Here is a 27,252-nt window from a genome sequence, read left to right on the forward strand (position 1 = left end):
CTCTATAGAGCCACTAGAATTATTCCAACAAAGTGCAAGTCCGACGACAACAATGCCCTGCTTAATGTTGTCCAAAAGCTCACCAATGCCCACAGGATGGGCCCAAATTCCTTAGCAAAACATATAAGACCTTCATAACCTGAGCCCTGCCCACCTCTCTAGCCTCTTTTCCCCTCCGCTTCTCCAGTCCAAACTATCTGCCTCCAAGTACTGGACTCCTTCAGCCCTCTGGGCTTTCGCTCTTGTTGCTCTCCATGCCAACGGCTTGGTCCCGCCTCGGATGCCCAACTCCTGACCTTTCAAACTTAGCTCTGGCCTCATCTTTCCCGATGGAGCGGTCACTTCCGGAAACCGCCGGCCCCTCTTCAACAATCAATCAAACAATTGCGTCACAGTGCTCACCAACTCGCGAGGCTGTTTCCATAATTCCCCACTATTCTGGGACTGCCTTCATCTAAGGAAGCAGGGTCGAAAGTTTGGGCTGCGACCCGAGGTCCCAGTAACAGATCTCACCACGGCTCTGGGTCCAGGGTCAGAGGGGAAAGGACTCTGGGTAGCGCTGGGACCAGCGGCGTCATTAGGTCACGAACACCGTCCAGACTGCAGGGATAAAGCCCCAAAAGAGACCGGCCTTGGCCGCTACCTGCCGCTAACATGCCGCTACGTGCCGCCTGGACTTCAACTCAATCAAGGCCTTGCGGGTGAAGACCCGGCGTCACCCTCACGCCGCTTCACCCACGAACGTACGAACCCTCTCGGTGGCCGCCATCTTGTCCCCCCCTCTTCCGCCGGAAGTCTGCATCGCGCACGCGCTCCGCCCCTTCACCTTCCAGCGCAGATGCTGTGGCACCAACCGGGTTCAGCTGTTACTAGGTGCCGCTAGGTGCGGAGGGGCCGTCAGATAATACAAAACACAAACCCATAGCCGCAGTATCCACGGGCATCAGAAAGTGGGAGAATCTACTGTAGACTGGGCCAGACCTTAAAGAAAAGGGGGAGCCGACCAAAGCGGAAGAACATTCCAAGAAAAGGGATCACGTGGGTAAGGCCCTGAGGAAGGACAGCCCACCAAGCTCCAGGAAGGGAAAAAGGGTTCCTGGAGGACGAGGGCAGTAGACTGGTTGACCTTGATTAGATTATGGTCATTTTGAGGACTAAAAGAACCACAAAACACTTAGGACTTGAGCAATTGTTTGCGGTTGCCGCCCAGACCTATCTCCCAAGCCTTTTCCCATTGCCAGGGGAAAACCCAGTTGCAAAATCTGGACAACCGGACCTGCAGACCCGCATGCACAACAAACTTGTAGGAGATAGAAGGGACTGACAACCCATCACCAGCAAGTCACGGAGGGAGCGGCCAGGTCCTACAGATCTCATCCTATGTCCTTCAGAAATGTGCCAATCCTGTATTAGGTACAAGGCCTGCTGTGATCAGACGCCTGTTCGCCTGTTCTCCTAAGTTAAATGAAGTCAATACAAAGTCCTCCTGTAACAATGCAATGGGATAGTTCTACACACCTAACCCAAAATAACCTGCTTATAACTGCAGGAAAGGATGAGTTATACAGAACTTCATTTGACCCTATTTACATTCTAAAATTACTTCTACTGAAAAGAGATTTATAGAATAAAACTGTGTGGTCAGAGTAAAATACAAGACAGGCAGTTTTATGGAGATGTTTTTCTTTATTGAGAAACTTATGACTTGGGTACATCAAATAAAACCAATTTTGGGGGGAGGGGTGGAATCAAAACCCACAATACAAAAAAAAAAAAAAAAAAAAGTTAACACTGTCTAGGCCATAGCAGAACCCAGAGAATATATTCTTTTAATTGAAAAATTCTAGGTGCTTCTTAATTGACCTTTTGATACAAAATGACCTATTAAATTTGCAATTTGTGGTTCTTGGTGTCGAGGTCCATAGGACATGCTAGGAAGTCTTCAAACCTTGAGCTGAATTCCATGAGGGGTTATTTGGCTTTTGAATCCTGGAAAGAAAAGCACCAACATAAATAATCAGAAGAACCTCAGAGATTCACTGAAATTCCTCGCTGATAAAAAGTATTACAAAGCAGAGTTCCTGAACTTCAAGTGCTGACATTTTGGCCTGGATAAAATTCTGCTGGGGCTGTCTTGTGCAGTGTAGAATGTTTAGCAGCACCCCACTAGATGCCAGTGACACATTCCCAGTTGTGAGAACCAGAAATGTCTCCTGACATTGGCAAATGTCCTCTAAAGGGGCTGCTTATAATCATTGAGAACCACTGAACTTTGAGGATAACTACAGTCTATATATCAAGACTCAGCCCCTACCCTTCCAAGCCACCCTGTACTCAAAGCTTCTACAATTTTATGGTTCTCTTGCTTAAATTCCAAATGACAAGCCAAGGGGCCACGGCTGAGTCAACCTCCAACCTTCATACTAGCTCTGGCCCTTACCACCTGCACTTTTCCCTTGACTATGCCTCTGCTCATTTGGTTCTCTCCTTTCCTCATCAGTCTTTGTCAGAAGTCCTAGTTAAACTTCACTCATCCAATCCCCTGCAGACAGGGGCCATGGCCCCCAAGTCCAGAAGTTGATTGGAACACATGCTGTAACTGCAGTCAGTTGTGTGTCTGTCTCCCACTTATGACACCAAGGCCTGTGCCTACTGTGTTCCCAGAGCTAAGCAGTGGCTAAACACACAGCTGACCTCACCAATCTCCAACCAAATCAGGGAGATATTCATAGAAATGAGGCTGTAGGGTCTGATTATGATAACCTGTATATTCATCATTATTCCAAACCAAAAATGGAATTCTTAAGAAAGTCTGCTTATAATCATCAGGAAAGGATAATAAGCTATACAGAACTTTCTAAGGAGGTGCTCTTTATTGAGAAAACTGTTGTTTGTTCCCTATAATTTACAACCTGTACTCTTTTCTCCATGTTAACTCATCCAGATGACAGCATGTTGAAGTTATCAGGTTAAATGGCAGAAACATGGCTCTATATATTGTCCCTAATCTTTTAGGACGATATTTATAAGTCAAAACCATTGCAGAAAACAAAAATAGCCAAACGTACGTTTTTTTTCCTTGCCTAAGAGGTAGCAGCAGCAACAGCGCCCACCTTCTGGGCAGCTTCTTTCTTGGCATGATGAGCCTGTAGAACTGCCACAGCTTCATCCACCTGTGAGAAATCTCCGGGTGGTCAGTGACATCTAAGGAGAGCCCCTCCACTCCTCCCTGATGCCCAGGTCCAGTGGTGGCTTCTCCTGGTGCTGACGACTTTCTCAAATACCCACACCACAGCAGCCCCTTTTCTCTGCCACACGTGGGGGTTGAAGGCCACCGGTCATCCTCCGCAGCTGAGACCACCCTGCTCACCTTGGAGCGGAGAGACTCGGGGGACTCCAGCATGTGCAGTAGCTCGGAGTTGTCAATCTCTAGAAGCATTCCTGTAATCTTTCCAGCCAGGTTCGAATGCATGGTTTGGATGAGTGGGAACAAACGCTCTCCTGTGGGAAGATACTCAAGTAAAAACCAAGTTGAGTCACAGGAAAGAATGGAAACTGGTGTCCAGGTCAGTACCAAGCTCTGGCCCACTCCCCTACAAGGACATACCCAGCATCTGCTTCTGTTCCTGGGGGGGTGCTGCAGCCAGCATGGAGGCAGTCAGGGGCTCCTGCCCCTGCACATGGACCGCAGGCTGGGGTGCCTGGGAACCAGGAGAGGCAGCGAGTTAGCACAGTTAGCACCAAGGAAAGGACATTTGATGGTGGTCAAGAGCCTTACTGTTCAACATCTGAAAGTCTACTATGTGAAAGAGAAGGTGGAATAATTATCCTTGCTGTCAAGGAACTAACTGCAGTCTTGAGGGGTAGAGTGTGAGGTGAGGAACCGTGGTATGGGCATATACACAGCCAACTACACTAAGAACAGCATGCTATTGGAAGGGAAATAAGAAAACAAACCTACAATGTTTGGCACAACCATCTCTATCAAATGATTTCGATTTAATCAAGGTTGTTTACACAAGAATTTGAAACCTTGTTAATAAATAAGGTCCAGTGGACATGTATATGTACAGCCTTTTCCTGAAAATTAGGTTTTTCCTCTCTAGGGTTAATTCCTAGCAGGGCCTGAGTCAAAGGGTATGAATTTCAAACCATTTATAATTACATCCCTTTTATTGTACCAAATGTTTTTATCGATCAAATACCTGAGGACTATCAACATGCAAGGTCAATGCCAGGCACAGCCCTAAAAGTAGGGCCTTATAGGCAAAAATTATTTCACATAGTGTCAAGTTCTGGGAAATATTCAACTTAGAGAGCATGGAGCAGGAGGAAGCAGCTCATAGATTACAAAGCTGTGTGTCTCCTCTAAGCAAAGTGCTACTGAGCTTTCTGACAAACCAGCTGCATTGTGGCTTGCCTAAGAAGCACAGCTCCAGAGATGACAAGTTCCAGCTTAGAAAACCTGAGATCTAGGTCCAACTGCCCCACCTCAACACCTCTGAAGCTGAACTCCTCTGTGACATGAAGTTCTTTCCTGCCTCAATGTACCAATCATATTGCAGAGCAGCTAAGGATTGACTAGGCCAGTCGAGGTGAAAGAGAAATGGAAACTCAGAGCCGAATGAGCACATATATATTGTGAAAAGGAGAGCAGGAAGCACCAGCGGTCTCCTCCGGGGCATTTCCAAGGTAACTGTTATCAGGGAGAATACTTTTAAGCCCGTTCTCACCCACAGAGAGCCCCTCAAGGGCAGTGTCACATGCAGGACATAGTATCCTGATATAGAGCAGGCATTTAACACCTGTTTAAGGAATCAAACCAAGGCATCTTTTAAATCACATGAAAATCCTTTAGCGTTCTTTGGTGGACCCACCTGCAGAGGTGGTATGGCAGGGTGAGGGCTGCGGACACTGGAGGCATACTTGTAAGGTGCAACAGCCCGAGGAGCAGCAGCCGCCACAGCAGCACGAGGTGCTAAGTTCTGCACAGCTGTAGGAACACCTTAGGAAAAGAACAAGTAAAATTAAAGCCCATCAGTCTGGGCAAAGACCCGTCAAATCCCATCTTTCCCCATTCTGTGTGCATCCAATACCACCTCCAGACTGGCAGCTGTCAGTCAGCCCTTGCTGGGCGGCACCAGCCCCACCAAAGTCCATAGCCAAGCGGTCCGGGCACTCAGACCCTACAACAGACCAGCAAATGCACATCAGTGTTGGCAGCAGATGTCCAACTGGCCACGCCCCACGGAAGGAGAAATTCCAAAGCATGTTCACACAACACATCACACATGGGGCCTCTACTGCTACTCTCAAGGAACAGCCAACAAATAACATACAACTCTTTCCACTTCTTGGAATACGGGACATACTCTGTAAAAAAATAGTTTCCTTAACTCTCCCAACTCCACCCAAAAGAATGGGCCACCTCTAGTCATCCAGCTAACAAACTTCTACAACTAACCTTGTTCATATGAGTCACCAATGAGCAAAGACTCTTAAAAGGAACCAGCACTCCTAGAACGAATTGTTTCTCTGCCCCTTAGTACCTATTTAAGCACACAGCTAAGATTACAGAACCAGGACTCCATGAGCCCAACAAACTGACCAACCCTGGGTAGAGCCTAGTCATACTGACTCCCTCCTCCCCAGGCCACGCTTCTCAAGGCCAGTTTGCTCACCGACTCTCTGAGCAGTAGTAGGGAGGCCACGAGAGGCCGGAGCATTACCAGTTGGAGCCAGATGGCGAAGAGTTGGACGAGGCCCAGACTGGCGTATAGCACTTGGCATTCCTTGGAAGCCTGGTGAAAAGACAAAACTTGCACATCAGCGATGAATGATGTGGAACAGAACCTAGGCTGTACCTCAGAGAGGACAAGGAGAAGAGGCAGGGGAAACCAGGGTAGGTATATCCTGGGTGATCAAATCCCCGTTTCCCACCACCTACCTTGAGGTCTCCCACCTTGCTGCCAGCGTGGATTAGGTCTCATCTGTGCTAACTGATTAGGTGTGTAATATGGAGGTCTTCCCTGAGCCTGGAAGAAAGAGCACCCCAGCCCTTTTATTTTAGGGACCTGAGTCCACACTAGAGAAGTATCTTAGCTCATCTCACTACTAGGCCTTGGCTAATTCAGGTAGAGGCTTTTTCTACTCAAAAGCTTGGGGGAAGGAAGGTCAGTTAATGGGGATTCTTTTACTGTACTCCTGCCACTGTATGTATGACCATGGTTAAATCCTTCCTTGTTTTATTTGAAGGATCCTCACCCTGATGATCTAGAACTCTTACATCCCCGACCACCACAGGAGCTGCTGTCAGCAGACCCACCTGTGGAACTGCTGGTACAAAGTAGCCACCAGCTGCAGGCTGGAATTGATTTAAGATGGCATTGGCAGGGAGTGCTCTCATTCCGGCCACCCGCTGCATATACTGGTTGGTTAGGTGAGCCTTTCGCTCTTCCTTCCTCTGGGCCAGGGCAACATATAGTGGCTTGGAGCCCACGATGCGTCCGTTCATCTCAGTGACTGCTTTGGTTGCCTCTTCAGGAGATGAGAAGCAGACAAAGCCAAACCCTTTGCTTCTTCCATCCTCCAGCATTACCTACAAAAGGAGACCAGCTTAAGAAAAAGACATTCTATGTTTGGGCAGCTATTAAGAGCCAGAAAACCTGGGTTCTGCTGAAAGAGAAACCACGTCTAGAAGAGAGGTTGTCTGTTCTGTTCCAGGATGTACCCCAGACCAACGGAGTCACAACTTCTAAGGGTAGGGCCTAGGCATATTCTTTGTTAGATTCTAAAGTTCCCAAACACTGTGATATGGCTAATGGTTAAACTAGAAACTGAAAGATGTTTCCTGATACCTAGCAGCATAGCTACCTCTGGGTACCAACAAGAGATCTATCTATACAGTACTATCAGGCAATTTAATCACAGATTTCATCTGCCTAAGACTTTGGTGAACAAAACTTAAGAATCTCTTACCACAGTTAGGATATGCTTTTGAAATACCACATGTGGGAAGGAGTGAAAACCAATGACTGCTCCATTAAGTGAATGGGAGCAACAGTAGAAAAATGACCAGCTGGGAGACAGTTGGATTTTAGTCTTGGCTCTGCAACTTCTAAGCTGTACAACATTAACCAAACACTTACTTGCCCCCTAAGCCTCAATGTCCATGAGGCAAATAGCTACTACAAAGTCACATGTCTCTGGTTCAGGCAGTCTTTTTCCATAGTTAGTTGTTCACAAATGGCTCTTTTGCTCACTGAAAAGGTTATTTATTCCTTTCCCTGGCCTACCTGTTCAGAAGCACTGGTAGCAGTAGCAGCATGTGCTTGGCACCATCTTGTGTCTTAGCTCACTGCCATGGAAGTAAAGATGTGTATCAACTCAACAACTCTCTACCAATGAAGTGAGCCAACAAGGTAAGATCAAGACACCTTGATCATGAAAATGGTGACTATGAAACTTCAAGATGTGGCTCTTTGGCTCTCTTATTGCAAATGCCAACTGGACTATTGTGCTAATAAGCAAGGAGACTAGCATTCCTTGCGCTGATGGAGGCCAGTCAAGGTGGGTGATAAGAGGGATTGGGCAAGGAACTGCAGAAACCCTACAGGGTGTCCTCTGGTCAACTCTCTGCTGTAAGTTATTATGACACTCCCAGGTTGTGAGTGACTTTAGGTAAGGGCCAGGCAGGGTCACCTAGAGTCTTTACTGGCCCAGCTGGCCTCCTTTCTCGTAACCTAGTGGACTTTGTGATGCCTGCTGCACCTCTGCTGAACAGGACTAGTGTTTGCAACAGGCTACCACCCAAAACTTTCAGATCCTGTCACACTCCCAAAGTGCCAGTGACATACAGTCCACCATCCTCATGTAACCAGCATTCTCTTGCTCAAAGACTCAAATACCTTGACTTTATTTTCCATTGCTTTTCAGAGTGGAAGGGGGGTAGAGAGAAAGAGAAAAATCAATTGGTTGCCTCCTGTACACACCCCAACTGGGGCTAAGAATTGAACCTGCAACCGAGGTATGTGCCCTTGACCAGAATCGAACCCAAGACCAAGACCCTTTAGTCTGTGAGCCGGTGCTCTAACCACTGAGCAAACTGTCAAGGGATCAAATTCCTTGGCTTTAAAATGGGGTTCATACTTACCCTGCTAACTCAGTTGATTTGATTATCAAAGAAAATCAAGCAAATGACACACATGGCAAAATATAGAAAAACAAACTTCCTGCTCCTCTTTCCTCTTCCTTTCTAAACAAGGATGGAAGTTCCCATCCCAGCTCTAAAATCCTCATTATACCTTCGTTCAGGAAGCAAGTGTGGCAGAGTTGTAGAGACAGGCCCCAAGACAAATGGAAAACAACCCGTCTGGATTTCCTCTGCTTTACTGTGGCACCATCTGTCCCCACACCAGCACGAAGCAGCAAAGAATGGGAAAGATTCAGGTGCTCTTGGGGGGTTGGCAGTGCGGGACTCGGTCAGATTCATCTCCATACCCAGGAGTTGGGAGACAGCGCAGTAATAACTTAATGAATTGTCATTCTCCAGAGCATACGCTCAGACGGCTAATTGAATGCCAGGAGGAATTTGCTAGATTAATGTTGTAGCTATTCTCAGAAATGAACACAATTTAGATCCTATTCCGTCAATGAAACAAATACCAATAAACTGCTAAAAGATTTCAACTTCTGCTTTCAATCCCAGAATCTCAAAATACCTTAGCACTGGTGATGGATCCGAAAGGAGAAAACTCTTTCCTTAACTTCTCATCGTCAATGGTGTCATCCAAGTTCTTAATGTAGAGATTCACCCCCTACAGCAGAAGGATCATTGTTAATTCCTCTTTTATACTCCCCCATATATTCCGTAAGACAGTGGTTCTCAAAGTGTGGGTCTCACACCAGCAGCACGAGCATCTTTGGGTACTTATTGGAACTGTAAATTCCCAGCCAGAATCCAAACACAGTGTGTCAGGAACTCTGGGGCCCAGCAATCCAGTTGTTGTTTTTTTTAAATGTTTTTATTGATTTTAGAGAGAGGAAGGGGAGAGGCAGAGAGAAACACTGATGTGAGAAATACAGATAGGCTGCCTCCTGCATGCCCCCTATGGGGGATCGAGCCTGCAACCAGGGCATGTGCCCTGACCAGGAATCGAACCAGCAACCTTTTACTGCATGGGACAGCACTAAACCAACTGAGCCACACCAGCCGGGGTAGCAATCCGTGTCTTACCAAGCCCTGCAGGGGATTCTGATGCTGGTTCAAAGTTGAGAAACTATTGCCCTAAGATTCTGATAGGAGCATCAATGCAGTCACATGCTATTATCATTCTTCACTTGCAGCCACTCTGGCTGACCACTCACCCCAGCAGGGCTCTTCCTGCCACCATTCTAAACAAATATGTATCATTTAAGTAAAAGGAACCCACATGACTAACAACAGACTGAGGCTTCTGGAACACAGTCCCTAAATGAATAAATTAATCTCTCTGGTCCCTGTTCTAGAATTGCTGCTATATCTGGTAGGCATATCCTTTTAAACTGATGATGGCGAGCAGGCTCCAAGTCCCCAACGAGAAAGCCTGCTAAACATTTGGGAGTTTTGCCAACACACACAGTAAATTCCCTATTGGTAGGCTGTGCCAAGACCACCTCTCACCTGGTATCGACTAATTCTTTCTTGTTTCAGCTGTTCAAATTTCCGTTTTAACTCAGCCTGCCGTTCCACTTTCTTCTGTGCACGGCCTACAAAAATGACTTTCCCACTGATTTCTTTTCCATTCATCTCCTCCACAGCCTAAAGAAGAAATAAATATGCATCTTTAAAACAAGATACAGAGGCAGGGGCCTCTCTCTGGAGGTTAAGTCTCACCAAATATGCTGAGAAAAAAACCTTCCCTATAGGTCTAAAAACTAACTTCACTCTGCCTCTAAAGTCAGCTACAAAAATCCAAACTTCCTCATCAGTAAAATGGGGTTAATATTTAGACGGGTTATTGGCCCAGATAATATAGGGGGAAAAATAGTGCAGTTGTACAAACACAAGCATAGCAGACATGACCCTGGTTCACTAGATTCCTCAGGTTCTTTTGTATTAAGTGATAACGTCAAGATCCTAGCACAATGCTTCACCCACAAGTAGCTGTTGTCCTGTTATCAAATCAACTCCTCTCTGGCCCTTAGCTCCCTTGCCCATGAATGGGAACAAACACCTGTCCTATTTTCAACCTGTAAGGCTGAATAGCTAAGGTGACAGCTATGTGCGCCAAGTGTTTCGAAAACAGTTAACTGATACATTAATGTGTAAGCCCCCTTAAGAAAGCCATTCCAGAGTACAGTAACTGCGCATCACTACTAGACACTCAGATAATTCCAGCTCCACTCTATGTATCATCAGGGCCCTGTCCGCACTCTGGGGCCACTTCCTACAAAATTTTCCCCAACCCTCGTGGTACTCTTACCTTATTGGCATCCTCATGTTTTTCGTAACTCACAAAGCCAAAGCCTTTGGATTTCCCACTGGGATCTCTCATCACCTTGACACTTAGGGTCTTACCTATTACCAAAGGACAGAACTATAAGTAACACCATCTCTACCACAGCTCAAGGAGAGAGGCTCTCTAGGAGCCCACTTGAAGCCGCCTCTTGCTGAACCCAGATAGACTATTAAGAAAGAGGCACCGTGCCTGGCCTTCTAATTTGACCAAGCTGCTGAGATGGCCTTGGAGCTTGGATGAGGTAGGGTAAAGCCAAGAGCCGAGGCCTGGAGTCTATTCTTATCTAAACTGCTACCTTTGTCATGCAAGGTATTTTACTTCTGGGTCTAGGTGCCCTCTTCTCTTAAATGGAAACAGATGAAGTCCAGATCTGGTGGACTGTGAAAGACGACACATGGGGCAAAGGACTCAACTCACCAAACTGGCTAAACAGCTCTTTCAGACTCTCGTCATCCACCTCTTCCCCAAAGTTTTTGATATACACATTGGTGAACTCCTTGGCTTTGGCTCCAAGCTCGGCTTCCCGCTCTTTTCGAGACTTGAATCTGCCCACGAACCTAAAAAGAAACCATGAAAAACAGTGATCACCCAGAGAAACAAAACGTGGTTTCCAGGGGACCAAAGGAATGCAGGTTAAAGGCTGACAGGAGAGGTTAAAACACGAGTCCCAATCCAACCACCAAGAGAGCAAGCTCAGAGACACCCAACTCCCCGCAGAAAGAGAAAGAGGCAGGACTGTCTTGCAGGGACCAGCCCCAGGACTCCTGGCTCAGACCAGGCTACTCCTACCACATCACAATGCCTTCGTGAAGAAACCTGACGACCATGTTTTTTTAAACGTTCATTTCTGTGCATCTATGTAAATGCATAGAAAAGGTCTGGAGGGATACAAACCAAACTGTTAACAGTGGTTAATCTGAGGAGTGAAATTGCTGGAGTGAACTACCTTTAATTTTTCACTTTATTTACATTTAATAGGAATGTATCCATACATTGACTCTGATTTCTTTCTAGTGATACCTTTGGGAAACTTGACAACTGGGCGCATACACATTATCGATGTAACCCATCCCTGGTGTGTTCAACAACCCAAAGGACAGAAATGACTTTTATTATAGCCAAGACTTATTGTCCCTTCTCCTCTCCCGGAATGGCTTAGCTAAGATCCCCATCTCTCCATTCTGCACACCAAAACAACAAGATCTATTATGAATAGCGCCTTCTGCAATGAGATGAGATTTTTCCTTGTAACCAAATTAAGTACTACTGTGGAGCCAGCCTTGTGTTAGAAAGCTACTATGTCGTAAGTTAGCCAAGTGAAGATCTGGGGGCAATTTGGCATTAACTCCTAGCAAGTGACCTCGTGGACAGATCAAGGTGACATAGCTAATATACAGCTCCTGGTCAGTCCAGGGCCCTCTCCACTCTGCCGCTGGCAAAGACCCCTGCTCTGAGTGGGCTTAGAGCTGTGTTCCAGCCAGCCCCAGTTGCCAATGATCACAAAACCCAGACATATGCTTTTAAGGGAGAGGCAGCAGGCAGGCCATGGCTTGGGCAGGAAGCCCACCTTGGCGAGTCAAAAGGGCTGCCATGGCTCAGCAGGGAGACTCACCAGCCCTGGAGTGGAGAGGTAGGAGCAGGCCACACTTGGGCCGAGAGAACCAGTAGCTGCCTTGTGTGTGCCAGTTAATACCGAGGTGGGGCCATGGCTGGCTCATGCGATGGATGTTGCTCCAGACTGGGACACTCACACTTTGCGGTCATTGAGGAGCATGCCGTTCATCTTCTCGATGGCCTTGTCTGCAGCCTCTTGGGTCTCGAAGTGAACAAAGGCATAACCCTTAGAGCCGTTCTCATCACACACCACCTGTCAAAGACAAGGCAGGCCACTTTAATGCCACTGGGTAGCTCCAGAAATTCCAGAACCATGTGGTCTCTTACTCAGGGTCTCCCATGACTGAGGCCTCTAGCAAACAGCAGGAGACAACAGCAGTTAAGGTTTTTCTAACACTCAGCACCAGGCACCCACTAATGTTCCATTTACAAATGGTGGCCACTAATTTAAAAACACTAAGAGATATGGGTTCAAAACCACAGTGCTGTAGAAAGACAAACCATTTTCCAAGCTGCAACAGAATTTCAGTCTAGTGTGGAGTCAGACATGTTCACCACCACCACACAAGTTATACATAATTCTCCACACAAACAGGTGCACAGAAAAGGAAGAAGGTGAATTATGCTTCTAAAATGACTACACAGAGCTTCCTGGAAACCAGAGGCACCGCTCTGGGTCCCCACCCCAAGAGAAACCTTTTCATGCTTTCCAAACTTAGCAGACAGGAAGGATATTTCAGGCAGAGGGAAGAACAAACAAAAACACAAAAGCACCTGTTAGTTATGCTAGGTTGTGGCACAAGACTATCTACGAGGAACTTGTAGGTCTAAGAGCCATTTCCAGAATTTTTAAAATTACCATACCCTGTCCACTAATTCCAAGGCAGTTTCCCATTTAGTATTTATCTTGTTTTCAGAATGCAGTAATTATTCTGCTGAAATAATTTAATCAATGTTTACCTTGCAGGACAGAATATTTCCAAAAGCAGAAAAAGTATCATAAAGTGCCTTGTTATCTATAGATTTGTCCAGGTTCTTGATGAAGACATTTCCCACACCAGATTTTCTCAAAGAGGGATCCCTCTGAGACCACATGATGCGGATTGGCTTTCCCTTAATCACATCAAAGTTCATAGTATCCAAGGCCCGCTCAGCTGCAAGAGAAACACACTTCAGTCAAGGATATAAAACACCTCACACAGGTAAACTGCCACTATCCCAGGAATAAATAATTCCAGGACTTTTCAAGGTAACCACTCTAAATTCTAGCCAATTAATCTACTTCATGGCTGAAGTCTCAACCCCTGTGGGTCTGCATCCTTGTTGGGTAAGGGGTTTAGGCAAGATCATCTAAATGGCCTTCTGGATCAAATGATAACCAGGATCAAATGATAACATAGTGGTGGGGCATTTGTCCCAAGACCCCTGAAGTGGATGCCTGAAACTGCAGATGGTACCAATTATATGTTTTTCCTTATACATACAATACCCATGATAAAATTTAATTTATAAATAAATTAGGCATAGTAAGAGATTAACAATAATAATAAAATGGAAAAATTTTCTCAATATACTGTAATGAAAGTTGTAAGAATGTGGCCTGTGTCTCAAAACATCTTATTGTATTGTACTCACCTTTTCCTTAAACGAAGCACTTCTCAGTTCTCGTTGGCCTGTCTGAATTGCCCGCATCACTACTCTTGTGCTTGGGGCCATTATTAAGTAAAATAGGGGTGACTTGAACACAAACACTGCACTACAGCAGTCGATCTGATAACTGAGATGGCTATTAAGTGACTTGACCAACTGGCTGGTAGTGTACAGAGCATGGATATTCTGGACAAAGGATGACTCATCCCGGGCAGGATGGCGGGAGAGTACATCACGCTTCAGAACAGCGTGCAATTTAAAACTTATGAATTGTTTATTTCTGGAATTTTCCATTTGATCTTTTTGGACCATAGTTGACCACAGGTAACTGAAACCACAAAAAGCAAACCAGCAAAAAAGGGGGGATTACTGTACCTCCTATTTGACTAAGCCTTTTTAAAAAAAGACTAAGTCATTTATAAAAGACAGTACAGTCTATCACAGTGACACAGGTGGGACAGGTGAAATTATCCATTTTATAAAATGAACAAACTTATGTTCAGGGTGGCTAAATGGTGCAGCTAACTAGTGATTAAAAAACTAATACCACTGTCCTGGCCAGTGTGGTTCAGTGGTTAGAGCATTGGCCCACGCACCCAAGGGTCATAGGTTTGATCTCCAGAAGCAATCAATCGATGTGTCTGTCACATTGATGTTTCTCCCTCTCCCTCTCCTTCCCTCTCCCCTCCCTTCTACTCCTTCTACTGTCTCTAAAAATGGAAAAAACATCTGTGGGTGAGGGTTAACAAACAAAAGAGAGAAAAGAAACTAATACCATTGTCTAACCACTATGCTATACACCCAAAACTAATACAGAATAATATTGAATTTCAAAATAAACTAATACCAGATTTTCTGGTTCTTTTTCAATAAAGTATTGCATTGAAGTTATCAACTAGTTGTCATTTAGTCTACACTCCAACTATGAGACAAATGACAAAACAAAACTGAGAGCAAATGATTGGGATTGAAAAAGTGCTATCCCTGAATTCAGCCCAGTTTCTTATATTTTCAGTTTCTGAGAACAGAAATTGATACAGACAAAAAGCCTCAATCATCAAAATGATAACTACTAATGGTCACACACAGAAACGTTCTTTGTGTTATGAGACAAGAAGGAGAAAATGGCAACACCCTTCTACCTAAGTAGACAGTACAGGTAGGCCCTGCATCTGGTCATTTCCAGGTCTTCAAATGACTTGGAGTCCAACCAAGTTCCCTATCCAGGGCCTTGGTTCCTTAGTTTCCCAACCATATCCATGTGTGCACCATGGAGACCATTTGAAGGACCAGAAGCTAAAAGGTATCACCACCTGCAGTCAGAAGCAATTCTCTTCACTTGTAACAAGGACCCAGAGCTGCTGGCCATTTACCCTGACTTATGCAATGATATTATTACCCAGGAATGTCCTCCATGAAAAGATGGGGGGTAGGGAGGTTTCCTGCTTCAAGGCACCATCCCACTTAAAAAGGGGACAAAATCCCCTAACTACCCCTCCACAAGCTTAGCTGCCTGGCCAACCAAGGGAGTATCTCCTTTTCACTCATTTCCAACCACCTTTGCCACCTTCCTCAGGTGGGCTCCTCAGTGTGGGAGGGGAGGAAGTCAGGAAATGGGAGACAAGAAAGATCCAAGGCAGGAAAAGTTCAGGCACAGAAGATTTTGCTTCTGATCGCCGGCTGAGATAGAAAGCCTGAGACCCCAACTTGTGTTGTTTCATTAATTAGCAGTGAAGGAACCCATTTCAACACAGATCCTCTTCTATTTCCAGACAGTGCTGCAGAAGGCAAGTCAGCTTAGCCCGACAAATCAGGCTGCACTTATTTATAGCAAGGAGAGGTCCTGCAGAGGTATGTGTTGGCAGATACACTGACCAATGGCTTCTGCTACTATCTCTAAGTGACAGGACTTTTGTTCAGAAGAGTCAAGAAGGCAGGCAACAGCTAATGTACCCACTGCTCCCACCTAAAAAGGCGACACTCAGCTACCTTCTTTGTGCCTGTAGCCAGACACAAGTCAGCTCAGAGCATACGGAATTGGTGGGAGCAGTGTCTTGTGTATCTCAACAAGTCCAATCCTCTGGTCTCAGCTGCATCCTGGGCAAGTGACATTCTCTGCTTCACGGCCAGCAAACAAAGTGGGGACAAAAATAGGGACCTGGAGAGATCCTTTGACACAGAATGGCTTGTTTCTCCCAGTAATGATCTCTACAGTTGTTCCTTTTTAATCTAGAGTCACGTGCAGCCCCCGATTAGGTTTCCTCAGGCCTCACCCCTGCCACCACGCCTGCAGCATACCTCTCCACTCCACTGGCAGTCCCTTTCCCTTCTCAGGAGTACTATATTCTTCAGATGGGATGAAGTAAAGGGTTTTGAAAGGTGTAAAGCATTGTTCACAGGTGAGATGATAATCCCCACCAGCCCAGTGGATTTCCACAGCGGTTCTTCCCCAGACCACCTTGAGACCTATTTTCCACAGCCCAAGGCTTCATCCAGATTCAAGAATACCTCCACCCCAGTGGCAAACACCCAGACTAGGGAGCTGGCCTGGCACACGAAGCTCTGTCTAGTGGTGCTAACACAAGTGCCTCCTCAAATTTAATGCACAGAATTATTTCCTGCCTCCTACCTGCCTTGAAAGACCCTTACTAGCACAAAATCAGACTTAGTCCAGGGGAAAGGTAGGGGAAAGGGCAGCAGTTTTGCAATCTAAAATTTTTGCAGGAATTATATTTCAATTGTGCTTTTTGGCACGCCTGTAAGGGGCACCTGCCCATGCCCACACCCACTTACCAGCAAGGGTCTCTCTAATAGATCAGCCCCACTGGAGCAGGACCACACACACCACGGAATGATGGTGACTTCCCTCTGAAACCCTTTTAGTCTCCTTGGGTCCCAACCCCATTGCCACCACTGATTAGCCCAAGGTCACCCAGTTTGCAAGTGGTGGAAACAAGACTGAAACTGGTCATCTGATGCCAGGATCCCGTGTTCTCAACCCCTGCATCCTGCTCCCCACATGGCTTCTGTGGCAACGTGCTGTCATGATGCGCCCCCCCTCCCCCATGTGGGTAGGGACCTGCCTGGTGGATGGCTCCTAGGGCCCCCGGGGATCCTGAGAATTTGTGGACACAGCTTCTACTCACCGTCAGCTGGCTGCTGGAAGTTGACGTAGGCATAACCCAGGGAGCGGCGGGTGATCATATCGCGGCAGACCCGGATGGACAGCACAGGCCCCGCAGGGCTGAACTTTTCGTACAGCATGGCCTCGGTGACGTCCGAGTGCAGGTCACCCACGTACAGGGAGGCCATGGGGTAGCTGCTGGCGGCAGCGTTCATCTCCCCAGCCCCCACCACCCCAAGCCCCGCCAGGACTTCTTACAGGGACCACACGGGACAAAAAGGGGTTCTTCCCGGAGCCCGGGCCGCGCCGCGGCTCACAGGTGGCAGAGTGAGGCTGAGAGGCTGGCGTAGGCTCAGCACCAGGAGGGACAGACGAGTTCGGGGGCGGCTCGCTGGAGACTGCAAGACCGCAGACAAAAGGCTCTCAAAAACAATATGGCCCTCCCTGGGAGTTAGTAATTTTCAGCTGTCCTGGCCTGAAGCTCCAAATTTCCAAAACAAATTTATTAAAATGGGGACTTCCCTCCAAATTACAAAAATTCTTAAAGAGCCAACCAAACGCTGCCCACGCGGCCTCCGGGACACGCGTTTCTTTAAATATAGGCCTCGGGCTCCTGGCGGTGTAAGATTACAGCAGCCAGGGAAGAGGGATACAAAATATTTGTCGGCGTCGGCTCGGCGAGCCTAGGGGGCCGAGCGCGCAGCCGCCTACACGCCGGGCCGCGAAGGGCAGCGCGGACACGTGGTGCGCGGGGAGGCCGGCGCGGGGGGCGGGGGCGCGGGGCTGCCACGCGGCGCGGGCGGGAGGCCTGAGCGGAGGCGCGTGGACGCGGGCAGCTCACCACCGGACCGACAGACGGGGACCGACGGACGCCCAGGTGCGGCGGCGGCGGCGGCGGCGGCGGCGGCGGGCGCGGGCAGGCCGGAAGCGTGCAAAAGTGACTTCCCCGCGGGTTCCCCGAGGAGGATTCGCTTTTTCTTTCTCTCTTTCTTTTTCTCTCTTTTTTTTTTTTTTTCAGATTTTAAAGCGTTTTCGGGTTTTTTTTTTATTTTTTTCTCTTTTTTTTCTTCAGGCTACTGAGCCCGAAAGCGGCAAAGGCTGCGGCGACCCGGGGCGGAGAGAGGCGGCTGGGGGAGCCACCGCTCCATTTATACCCGCCCCGGGCGCTGCTGGTCGAAGGGCGCCTCGCGACCTGGGCGCAGTCGTGCCCGCCCACTCGGCCCGGGGGCCCGAGGCGGGGCGGCCACGCGAGAGCGCCGCGGCGCCGCTGTGCGGTGCTACAGCGACCCCTGGCGCGCGGAGGACCGCTCCGCGGGGGTGGGCCTGGGCCAGACCCAAGGGCCTCTGACCGCTCGAATGCTATCGCAAACAGCTCGCCTCTCCCGGAGTAGAACCCATAGGTAATTTAATCCACCCACACTCGTAAGGTTTATAAACAATATATTGCTTAATTGTAAAATAAAGGTGACATAAAGTAAATTATAATTACATAATAGGTGTTCCAATATGTAAATGTTTGGGCCCAAATACAGGAGAGCGCATTCTGAAGTTTTCAGAATACTGGGACCTAGCAGTAGGATCATGAGGCTTGGACAGCTACCAGTGCAGTGCTATCTATGGGTGATGGGGTTTTCTAGAAAGATGAACAAGTTTTGATGAAGCTTCATAAAACAAAATACAAACATCCCTCTATTTACGTGGTAGTGGCACTTCTGGAAAGGTAGTTGACATTTAAGGGCTAAAAAGTACTTTCTGTTTATATGTAAAAAGGAGTTAGTGTCTGTGCTTTGTGGGGGAGAAAGAAACTTTATTTCAGCTAGTCTAATAATTAAATTGACAAGACATTAACAAGAGAAAGTAAATAAATGTAATGATATCTGTAAGTATAGAAACTCCACATACATGAGAGAGTCAGACACACAGGAGGTTCAGAGACAGTTAAAATGAGGTGTATATGACGCTCGGAGCTAAGGATGAGGTAAGGCTTCAAAGGGGAAGAGGGTCATTTGCAGGACAATAGGGAGAGCAGATGTTGAGTAATTAGATGTTTGCCAACCCTATCTATAGGGCTGTAAAAAGTTTACTTCTGTTAATAGCTCTTATTATAGTCAAGGCCTCCAATTTAAATTCTTTAAGGGATGGGGGTAAAAGTTTCTCCCAAGCCCTCAGGGTCTCAATTGCTTTCAGCTCAAAATAATTCAAGTACTACAATGGCAGATTTAGATTGGAGAAGCCTGTTGTGACCGACTTTAGTCCCGCCTTTGAAACTTCCGGAGAAGTTTCGCATTCCAGAACTTGGGTTTGATAGATTGTCCCATATCTCACTGAACCAGTCTCACTCTTGAGAATAGGTTAGTTCAGTTAAACAGTTGTGTCTCATTTCAGGAGATAGTGATGCATGTGGGCTCCCAAAGGGAGGCCGAGGGTGCAAGCAATCAGGAATTTGATAAGAGGCATCTTTATGTAAACAAAAGAAAAACAATGGTTAATAATTAGAGCAGCTTATAATTCCACCTCTGAGTTCTCAAAGCAGCCAGTCGAAATTTCTAGATATGTATCTGGAATCATCTTTTTCTGGAGTGAAGGCAGGCAGTTACAGTCCAATAACTCTTCCTAGTCTACAGTTTGCATGTCTCAGATGATCTGTCTGTAACAGGCATGAAGATTGTCCATATATGAGCTGTTGTGATTTCTCTGAAGTTCATATCAAGTTGTCACACTTTAGCTAGCATGGATTTGGGAAAAGGACAGTTTTAGCTCTCAATGATTACAAGTTAGATGGCAGAAAAATTGGAACATTCATTTGCAGAGTTATAGCAGGATATTGAAGGAAATTAGAAGAATTCAGCACCTCGTCCAGTTTATGGGTAGAAAACTAAAACCTCAAAAGACAATGAACAGCACTAGAATCTAATATCTATGAAGGTGTATTACTGAAACATAATTTTCTCTCTAAAATCATCGCCATTTTGCCCCTGGCCAGTGTGGCTCAGTGGTTAGAGTGTCGTCCTGCACACTGAAGGGCCTCAGGTTTGATTCCTGGTCAGGGCACATACTCAGGTTGCAGGTTCGATCCTCAGTTGGGGCTCAGGGCTGGTACGTTGATGTTTCTCTTTCTCTCTCCCCCTTCCTTCCTCTCTCTCTAGAATCAATGAAAAAAATAAAATAAAATAATCTTTACTTTTACCGAAGATATCCAAATTAAGACTAATTTGTTTGCAAAATAAATCTAGTTTAATAAACTTGGCCTGTTATTTATATAATAACAATAGCAATTGATCTGTGTAGGCTCTTTTAAATCTGCTTTTCTGGAATTTTTCATTAGGAACCTACAGATTGAACTTTATTAATTTATTTTTAATCATCACCTGAGGATATTTTTTCCATTGCTTCTCAGAGAGAGTGGAAGGGAGAGAGAGAGAGGTCGATTGGTTGCCTCCCGCACGAGCCCTGACCAGGCCAGGGATAAAGACTACAACCAAGGTACGTGCCCTTGGCCAGAATTGAACCCTGGGCCCCTCAGTCAGCAGGCCAACGTTCTAACCACTGAGCCAAACTGGCTACGGCCAGATTGAACTTTAAATGGCCTCTTGAGGCCAGAAAAGCCAAGCCAAGGACTTACCATCAGACTTCACCTGCAATAACTTTAAATTTGGGTTGCTACTTCTCTTGAGGTCCCCAAAATATCTGGAGGTTCCTACATCTGTAATATACCCAGTTTCCAATTGTGTACTGTTACGAGGAGAACAGATGCTTACTGAACAAAAGGCAATGTTGCCGTGAAAGTAAGAATACTCACTGAGAGTTTCTGAATTCTGAAGGGATCAAGTAGGGAGAAAAAGATGTTTCAGTTCTACTTATAAAGGTGTAATTTACCAAATTGCTATAAGTCATAGTTAATTTAAGAGGAAAATTTCCTTATAATCTGGAAAAAACAAAATTAAAGCTCTGGAAGTCTTAAAAATTGTAATCATCCTCGTCAGTTCATTCAGTCTCATGTAATTAAGACTTGTTCTGCTTGTTTCTAATTTTTCCATTAGTTTTCTAGACCTGGCCTGATGATTGAGGAGATAGGGTCAGTGACAATTCCAAGAAGTTTGTAAGACTTCCTGTCAAGGCTTGTATGATTTGCCCAGTGATTTGGGTGCCTCGATCACTAGAGACTGTGGAAGGTATACCCCACGTGGGAAACACATTTTCTAACAGTTTCTTTGCCACTGTGAAGGTGTCAGCCTTGTGGCAGGGGGAGGCTTCCACCCATCTGGAAAACATACACACAACAACAAAAACATGTTGATAACCCATACTAAGTGACAGTTGAGTAAAGACCAGCTTAAGTGCACTATCGTGGATGAAGAGATGCAAAAACCAAAATAATGGGGCTTGGTAGGGAGCGTAGTAGAACCAAGCATCGGTCTTGGATCTCTCATAAGCCCTGACTATTTCTTCAACTTACAACCACTGCTTCCCTATATTAGTTTCTCTGATTCAGGATCAGACTACTGTCCTGTTGTATGGGCTCCAAAATAGCAAAAGTCTGGCACTGGGGGGTTATTTTTGCAGAAGCAAAATGTGCTACAATCTTTATAGATTTTGTTGCTCCTGCCTTTGCATGAAAGTCAGCTAGGAATTTCAAATACAGAAAGCTAGCTCTTACTATTGAGAAGATTCCGTTTTCTTAATCAAAGACCTAATTACAACAACATAAAATTATTTTTGTAGCCCTGGCTGGTGTGGGTCAGTAGTTAGAGCATCAGCCTGTGCACAGAAGGGTCTTGGGTTCGATTCCCAGTGAAGGGCACATACCTGGGTTGAGGGTTCACTTCCTGCTCCAAATTGGGCCTTTGGGAGGCAGCCAGTGGCAACCAGTCGATATGTCTCTCTCACACTGATGTTTCTCTCTCTCTCTCTCCCCCCTTCCTCTCCCTCCCTCCATTTCACTTTTTCTGAAAAGCAATGGAAAAATATCCTCTTGTGAGGATTAACAAAAAAATACATATTTTTATAAAATACAAAATCTTTGCTTTTTCAGCAGAAGGCTTTTCACAGTATCTTATCAGAAGCAGGCCAATAGTCCAAGAAAACTTTGTCCTTTCAGCTGATGAGAGAATATTAAGTTTTAGTACACTATTGATATTTAAGCTTTTTTAAAAAAAAAAAGGAAACCTGCCTGGCTGGGCGTGGCTCAGCGGTTGAGCGTTGACCTAGGATCCAGGCGATCGAGGTTCGATTCCCGGTCAGGGCACATGCCCGGGTTGCAGGCTCGATCCCCAGTCGGGGACGTGCAGGAGGCAGCCGATCAATGACTCTCTCATCATTGATGTTTCTATCTCTCTCTGCCCCTCTCCTTTCCTGTCTCTGTAATCAATAAAGATATTTTTTAAAAAAGAGACCTAACAAATTCATTCAATCTTCTCCAGCTTGATTACAGATAAAAAAATTTTTCAAGATTTCTTTTCACAAAACTTCTACAACTTTCCTTGCTCCTTTTAAATTGTTTCTTGTTCTCTTACCCATTCAGAAATAACCAACTTATTTTAGGACAAACCATTTTCTTTTAATTCCTTCAAAAATGTATTTTAATATCTATATTTTCTATTACTGAAAATGTTATTTCCTTCCATATTAATTAGAATTTTTAACCCTTAAACCTTAATTTCTAGTGAAAACTGAGAAGTAGTTGTAAACTTCTGTTACACCCATAGTCTTTAGATCAATGCATTTATAGACATTTTCCTAACTTCTAGAAACATATGCTTTTCCATAGTACAATCTTTCAGTGAAGTACAAGATACGTTTACTAACATACCCAAATTTCTTCAGTTCCTCTGTAATAGAAAGCCAAAGCTAAGTAAATCTATATTCAGTAATTAATATTTTGTTATTTTATTTTATTTGGAAATGCTTTGGATAGTCAATGAATTTCCATCATTTAATTTAATTTAGCAAAACTTTAAAGTTTCAAGTTATCAAAGAGATTTAGGAAACCATTTTTAAGTACGTATAAAATATAATGATTGCTCAAGAGTCCACCCAAAAAACATTTATTCTATTTTACACCTATTTAATTTACCTTTTCATAATTATACTTTGATTACTTATGAAAATTTCATCACACTGAATTATTTTTCTTGCTGAAAAATTTTCAAAAGTTACAACATGAATCCCCAGTCTACTTGACTGGCTGCCAAATGCATGCTGATACGTGCACATTCCGATGACGGAGACCGGAGAGAAGGCCAACACCGAGCTCTCCAGCATTGACTGAGACAGATGACAGCAGCCCAGCAGTGCCCATCTCTGGAAGGAAAGGGTCAGTAAACAGGGAGAGTGCTCATACCAAATAACCAAAAGTCACTAAGCCCAAGGAACTAGCTCCACAAATATTTTCTGCTAATCTAAATTTAGAAAAGGAAAAATAAAAGGACTCTCACTACTCTGCTTCCACCGAGCTCTGCAGGTAGAGATCTGAGAGTCTCACTTGGCAAGAATTCCTACCTTTCATTGCCTACCTCTCCTTCCCAGGATGTTTCTATGGTAGCAGTTCAGGGTGAGCAGTGCCCAGCCGGTGAGGTATCCTGCTCCCAGCACCAACTCTGGGGGAGGAAGAAACTTTCCTCTACCCTTCAAGGTTCTTTTGGCTGGCCTAATAAATCGACATGAGACAGATTAACAAGCAAAAGTAAGCAGGTTTAATTACGTACGTACATACAGAAAACCCCCACGCGTGAGTCAGAGAAGGAAAGGCAAAATGAGATATATGTGATATTTTGAGCTAGAGATGAGGTAAGGCACCTTGGGGCTTCCAAGGGGAGCAAGGTCATTAGCAAGATGATAGGAAGAGCAGATGTTCAGTAATTAGAAGTTTGCCCTGCCCTATAGGTAGTTCATAAGAAGTTATTTCTGGTGAGAACTCTTATTATGGGCAGGCACCCAAATTAAATTCTTTAAGGGAGGGGTGAAAATTTCTCATGAGCCCGCAGGCTATCAATTGCTTTTGGCTCAAAATTATTCACGTGCCAAAGTGGCAGGTTTTGGGGAGGCCTGTTCCAAACACCTTCAACACCATCCTGTCTTTTTCTCTTCAAGGCTCTTACTATTACCTGAAATTATGTTGTTCATACATGTGTTTTCCTATTTGGTGTCTGTCTTTTCCTCACTGTATATACATGCACTTCGTGAGAGCAGGAACCTGGAATAGTGCCTAACATGACAAATACTAAATGTTCAGTAAATACTCATTAAATAAACAAATGAATACGAGGCGCCCAAGACCAGAGTCCACATGGTCCCTGTCCTCATGCAGCTGACGGTCTAGTGGGGGAGCTTGCTAGTGTGACCTTGAGCAAGCTAGTTCACCTCTCTGTTAGATTTCCCATCTGTAATTAAATTGGCTCATTGTGAGAAAAAGCTAATATGCACAAATACATGTGAATTGTTTGTATAAATGTTAATTGTTATTATTACCAAGCTACATTTGTACAAAGAGTGGAGAGTTACCTAAGTGTAAACAAGACAGAACAGCATCGTGTAAAGGCTCTGAGCAGGGAGTGGGCTGGAGCTGAGAACTCCCACAGTCTGCAGGAGGTGGAGAAGACAGCCTGCTCTTGGAGACTTGAAACAGTTTGGACTTTATCCTGAGATCAAAGGGCAGAGCTGAAGGATTTTAAGAGGGAAAATCCTTGGCTCAAATTACATTTAAAAAAGAAAAAAAACCTCTGTGGATGCAGAAAGCAAAAGTATTAGAGGGTGGGTGCAAGGGAACCTGGGAGGTGATGGCCACTAAGGTGGTGGCCATGGAGATGGAGGAAGTGTCTTGATTTATAAAAATTTAGTATCATTTGTGATTAACTGGATGTGGAAAGTCAGAGAGTAGGAGTCAAAGATGATTTCTAAGTTTCTTGGAAATTAAAAAAAACCCACACACACATTAGATTGCCCACATCTAAATACAAGGTTGTCACTTAGTCTTAGAAGGAAGAGATATGCAAAGTCACCAAAGTAGCCACCTGGATTCCAGGACTGCAAAACCCAAGCAGGACTTGATCAGGGCTAAAGGGAAGTGAGCAGAGGCTGACAAATGACCCGGCCAGTGATCTGGAAGGAGGCTTGAGCACATCAGTACAAATCCACCTGTATTGGGGACAGGAGGGGTAAAATGTTCTGTTTCCCTGGGGCAGAACCTACTGTCTGTGGGCCTGTCCTTGGTAGCTGGTGAGACATGTCAAGAGAAAGAATGTCCAGAGTTGGGGAGAAGAAGAAGAAAAACCTTCACAGTGAGGAGATGGGTGCAGGCGTGGGCCTCTGCAGCTGAGGATTTTGCTGTACAGCAGAAAGGTAAAATCTTTGCCTTCCGGATTCATTCATTCGTCATTCAACACACTTTATGTGGCATTCGTAAGAGCCAGGCTCTCTCTGTTCTGGGGAGTGCTGGGGACAGACCTGTGAGCTAAACATGCACAGAACATCCTGCCCTTATTGAGGAGAGAGATAAGAAAACAAGTAAGTGTGTGTGTGTGTGTGTGTGTGTGTGTGTGTGTGTGTGTGTGTAAAACTTGTGAAAAGTGCTTTGAATCTAGAGACTTTTGAAGGTAAGAGCAAGGGAAACCCAGCCCCATCCTCCAAGCAGGAGGCCAATTCTTCCTACAAGAGCTCAGTTTCCTATACCCAACAATGGTTCTGCCCCATCAGGAAGGAAGACTCTTCCTCGTCCACAGACAGGGTCTTTGAGATCTTAGAGGTTTGGTACAGACACCAAGACAGGCTGCCAACTTTGGACAGCGATCGTCACATCTCTGAGCCTCCCCCATCCATACAATGGGCTCAGTAAGCCCTTTGAGGAAGAGGGACTCTGTACCTGCCCACTGGAGAGGAGAATCCTTCCCTTCCTGTCTGTCCTTCCTGTCTGATTTGAGAGTGGCAAATCTGCCTGGCGCCTTGCTGGCTTTACACTTAGTCAGGAAATGCTAAGAATAAACCGCCATTGGATAAGCTCCTACTGTGTGCCAGACATCATTTTCAGACCTCAAATCAGTACTAAATGTGTGTGACATGACCAAAGACCAGGGTGTTAGAAGCTGGAAAACCCATCTGTAGAGGTCAAGGTTATAAATGGGGAGATTCATTTCTGCTGTCTTCCAGTTCAGGGCCCCAGGATGGATGCTGGCTACACAGATGGACCTTTTCCTGGAATTGGTCACAATCTGGTGGGAACAACTGACTTCCGGATCAACTATTACAACACAATGCCTATAGAGTTAGGTGCCACAGACAGGAGCCCCAGGGATTAGGGGATCAATTATCTGTATCAAGGGTGATGATCAAGGAAGGCTTCCTGGAGGAGGTGGCAATGGAGCTGGACCATCAAAAGAAGATAGTGTTTTGGAGGGTAGAAATGAAATGGAGATAGCTAGAGTATTCTACAGACAGAAGTCCAGAGATGGATAGGCCATTATCAGCTTGGGTAAGCCATTTCACATTCATGGGCCTCAGTTTCCTCATTGTTAGAACGGAAATGATATGATACGATATATGTAAACCTTTATACTGTACAGTGCTATGCATACAATAAGCATTTGATAGACAGTGGATAATATACAACATGACATTTTCAAGGTTGCTGTGACGGCCCCAATGAGGCTAGAACTAAGGGGTGTGTGTGTGTGTGTGTGTGTGTGTGTGTAGTGGGGAAAGAAACTGCAAAGAAGAGTTGAAATTTTGCAGAAGGCTTTTAAAATATATATATATATATTGATTTCAGAGAGAGGAAGGGAGAGAGAGAGATAGAAACATCACTGATGAGAGAGTCATTAACCGGCTGACTCCTGCACACCCCCCAGTGGGGATCCACAACCTGGGCATGTGCCCCGACTGGGAATCGAACCGTGATCTCCTGGATTATAGGTCGATGCTCAACCGCTGAGCCACACTGGCCGGGCTTGCAGAGGTCTTTGAATGCCACTCTAGAGTGTGGCATTTCTCAGAAGTAATTGACCCAATACTATTATTTGGAAGTAATGACGTTAGTAGCTAATGCTGCACAGTGCTTCCTATATGCCAGGCACTGCTCTAAACTCTGTAAACTGGCCAAGATCACAGAGCCGGCAAGAGTGGGTTGAGATTTAAGTTTTTTCGTGCTCTAAATCTCATGCCGTCTAAACTAATACTAATAATAACTATAACAAACATTTATTAAGGCTTACACACATCATTTCATTCAATCCTCACAAGAGTCACGGAAAGTCGGTGCTATCATCACTTTGCAAATGAGGAAACTTAGGCTTGGGAGGTTGAGTGACTTCGTGGCCTGACCACTTGTAGTTGGTAGAAAACTGAGACCTATGAAGGCATGTTGCTCCTAACTCC

The 27,252-nt window shown here is 45.4% G+C and overlaps 1 protein-coding gene and 1 non-coding gene across 5 annotated transcripts in view; both read right to left on the reverse strand.

The window, feature by feature from the left end:
• Positions 1–17,669, reverse strand: part of PABPC4 (poly(A) binding protein cytoplasmic 4) — a 19,278-nt gene extending 1,609 nt beyond the window's left edge. The window contains exons 1-16 of one of the 4 annotated variants that reach the window (XM_016218906.2): positions 16,910–17,665; positions 13,074–13,267; positions 12,251–12,366; positions 10,917–11,056; positions 10,464–10,558; positions 9,662–9,799; positions 8,721–8,816; positions 6,326–6,598; positions 5,948–6,035; positions 5,730–5,801; positions 5,100–5,186; positions 4,878–5,005; positions 3,608–3,701; positions 3,371–3,501; positions 3,069–3,173; positions 1,667–1,989 (exon numbers count right to left, since the gene is read on the reverse strand). In XM_016218906.2, the coding sequence (XP_016074392.1) occupies positions 3,084–3,173; positions 3,371–3,501; positions 3,608–3,701; positions 4,878–5,005; positions 5,100–5,186; positions 5,730–5,801; positions 5,948–6,035; positions 6,326–6,598; positions 8,721–8,816; positions 9,662–9,799; positions 10,464–10,558; positions 10,917–11,056; positions 12,251–12,366; positions 13,074–13,267; positions 16,910–17,102 (1,935 nt within the window). In that variant the 5' untranslated portion in view covers positions 17,103–17,665 and the 3' untranslated portion in view covers positions 1,667–1,989; positions 3,069–3,083. Of the gene's footprint in view, positions 1–1,666; positions 1,990–3,068; positions 3,174–3,370; positions 3,502–3,607; positions 3,702–4,877; positions 5,006–5,099; positions 5,187–5,681; positions 5,802–5,947; positions 6,036–6,325; positions 6,599–8,720; positions 8,817–9,661; positions 9,800–10,463; positions 10,559–10,916; positions 11,057–12,250; positions 12,367–13,073; positions 13,268–16,909 lie in introns of those variants that run through there. The other 3 variants (XM_016218891.2, XM_016218914.2, XM_087820331.1) reach the window with 3 other exon arrangements.
• Positions 8,319–8,452, reverse strand: LOC148092393 (small nucleolar RNA SNORA55). Its single transcript, XR_015715111.1, has one exon. It is a non-coding gene; the product is annotated as a small nucleolar RNA SNORA55 (small nucleolar RNA).
• Positions 17,670–27,252: the final 9,583 nt, after the last annotated feature.

This window comes from Miniopterus natalensis, chromosome 9 (genome assembly GCF_054644295.1).
Source record: "Miniopterus natalensis isolate mMinNat1 chromosome 9, mMinNat1.hap1, whole genome shotgun sequence".
Classification (NCBI taxonomy): domain Eukaryota; kingdom Metazoa; phylum Chordata; class Mammalia; order Chiroptera; family Miniopteridae; genus Miniopterus; species Miniopterus natalensis.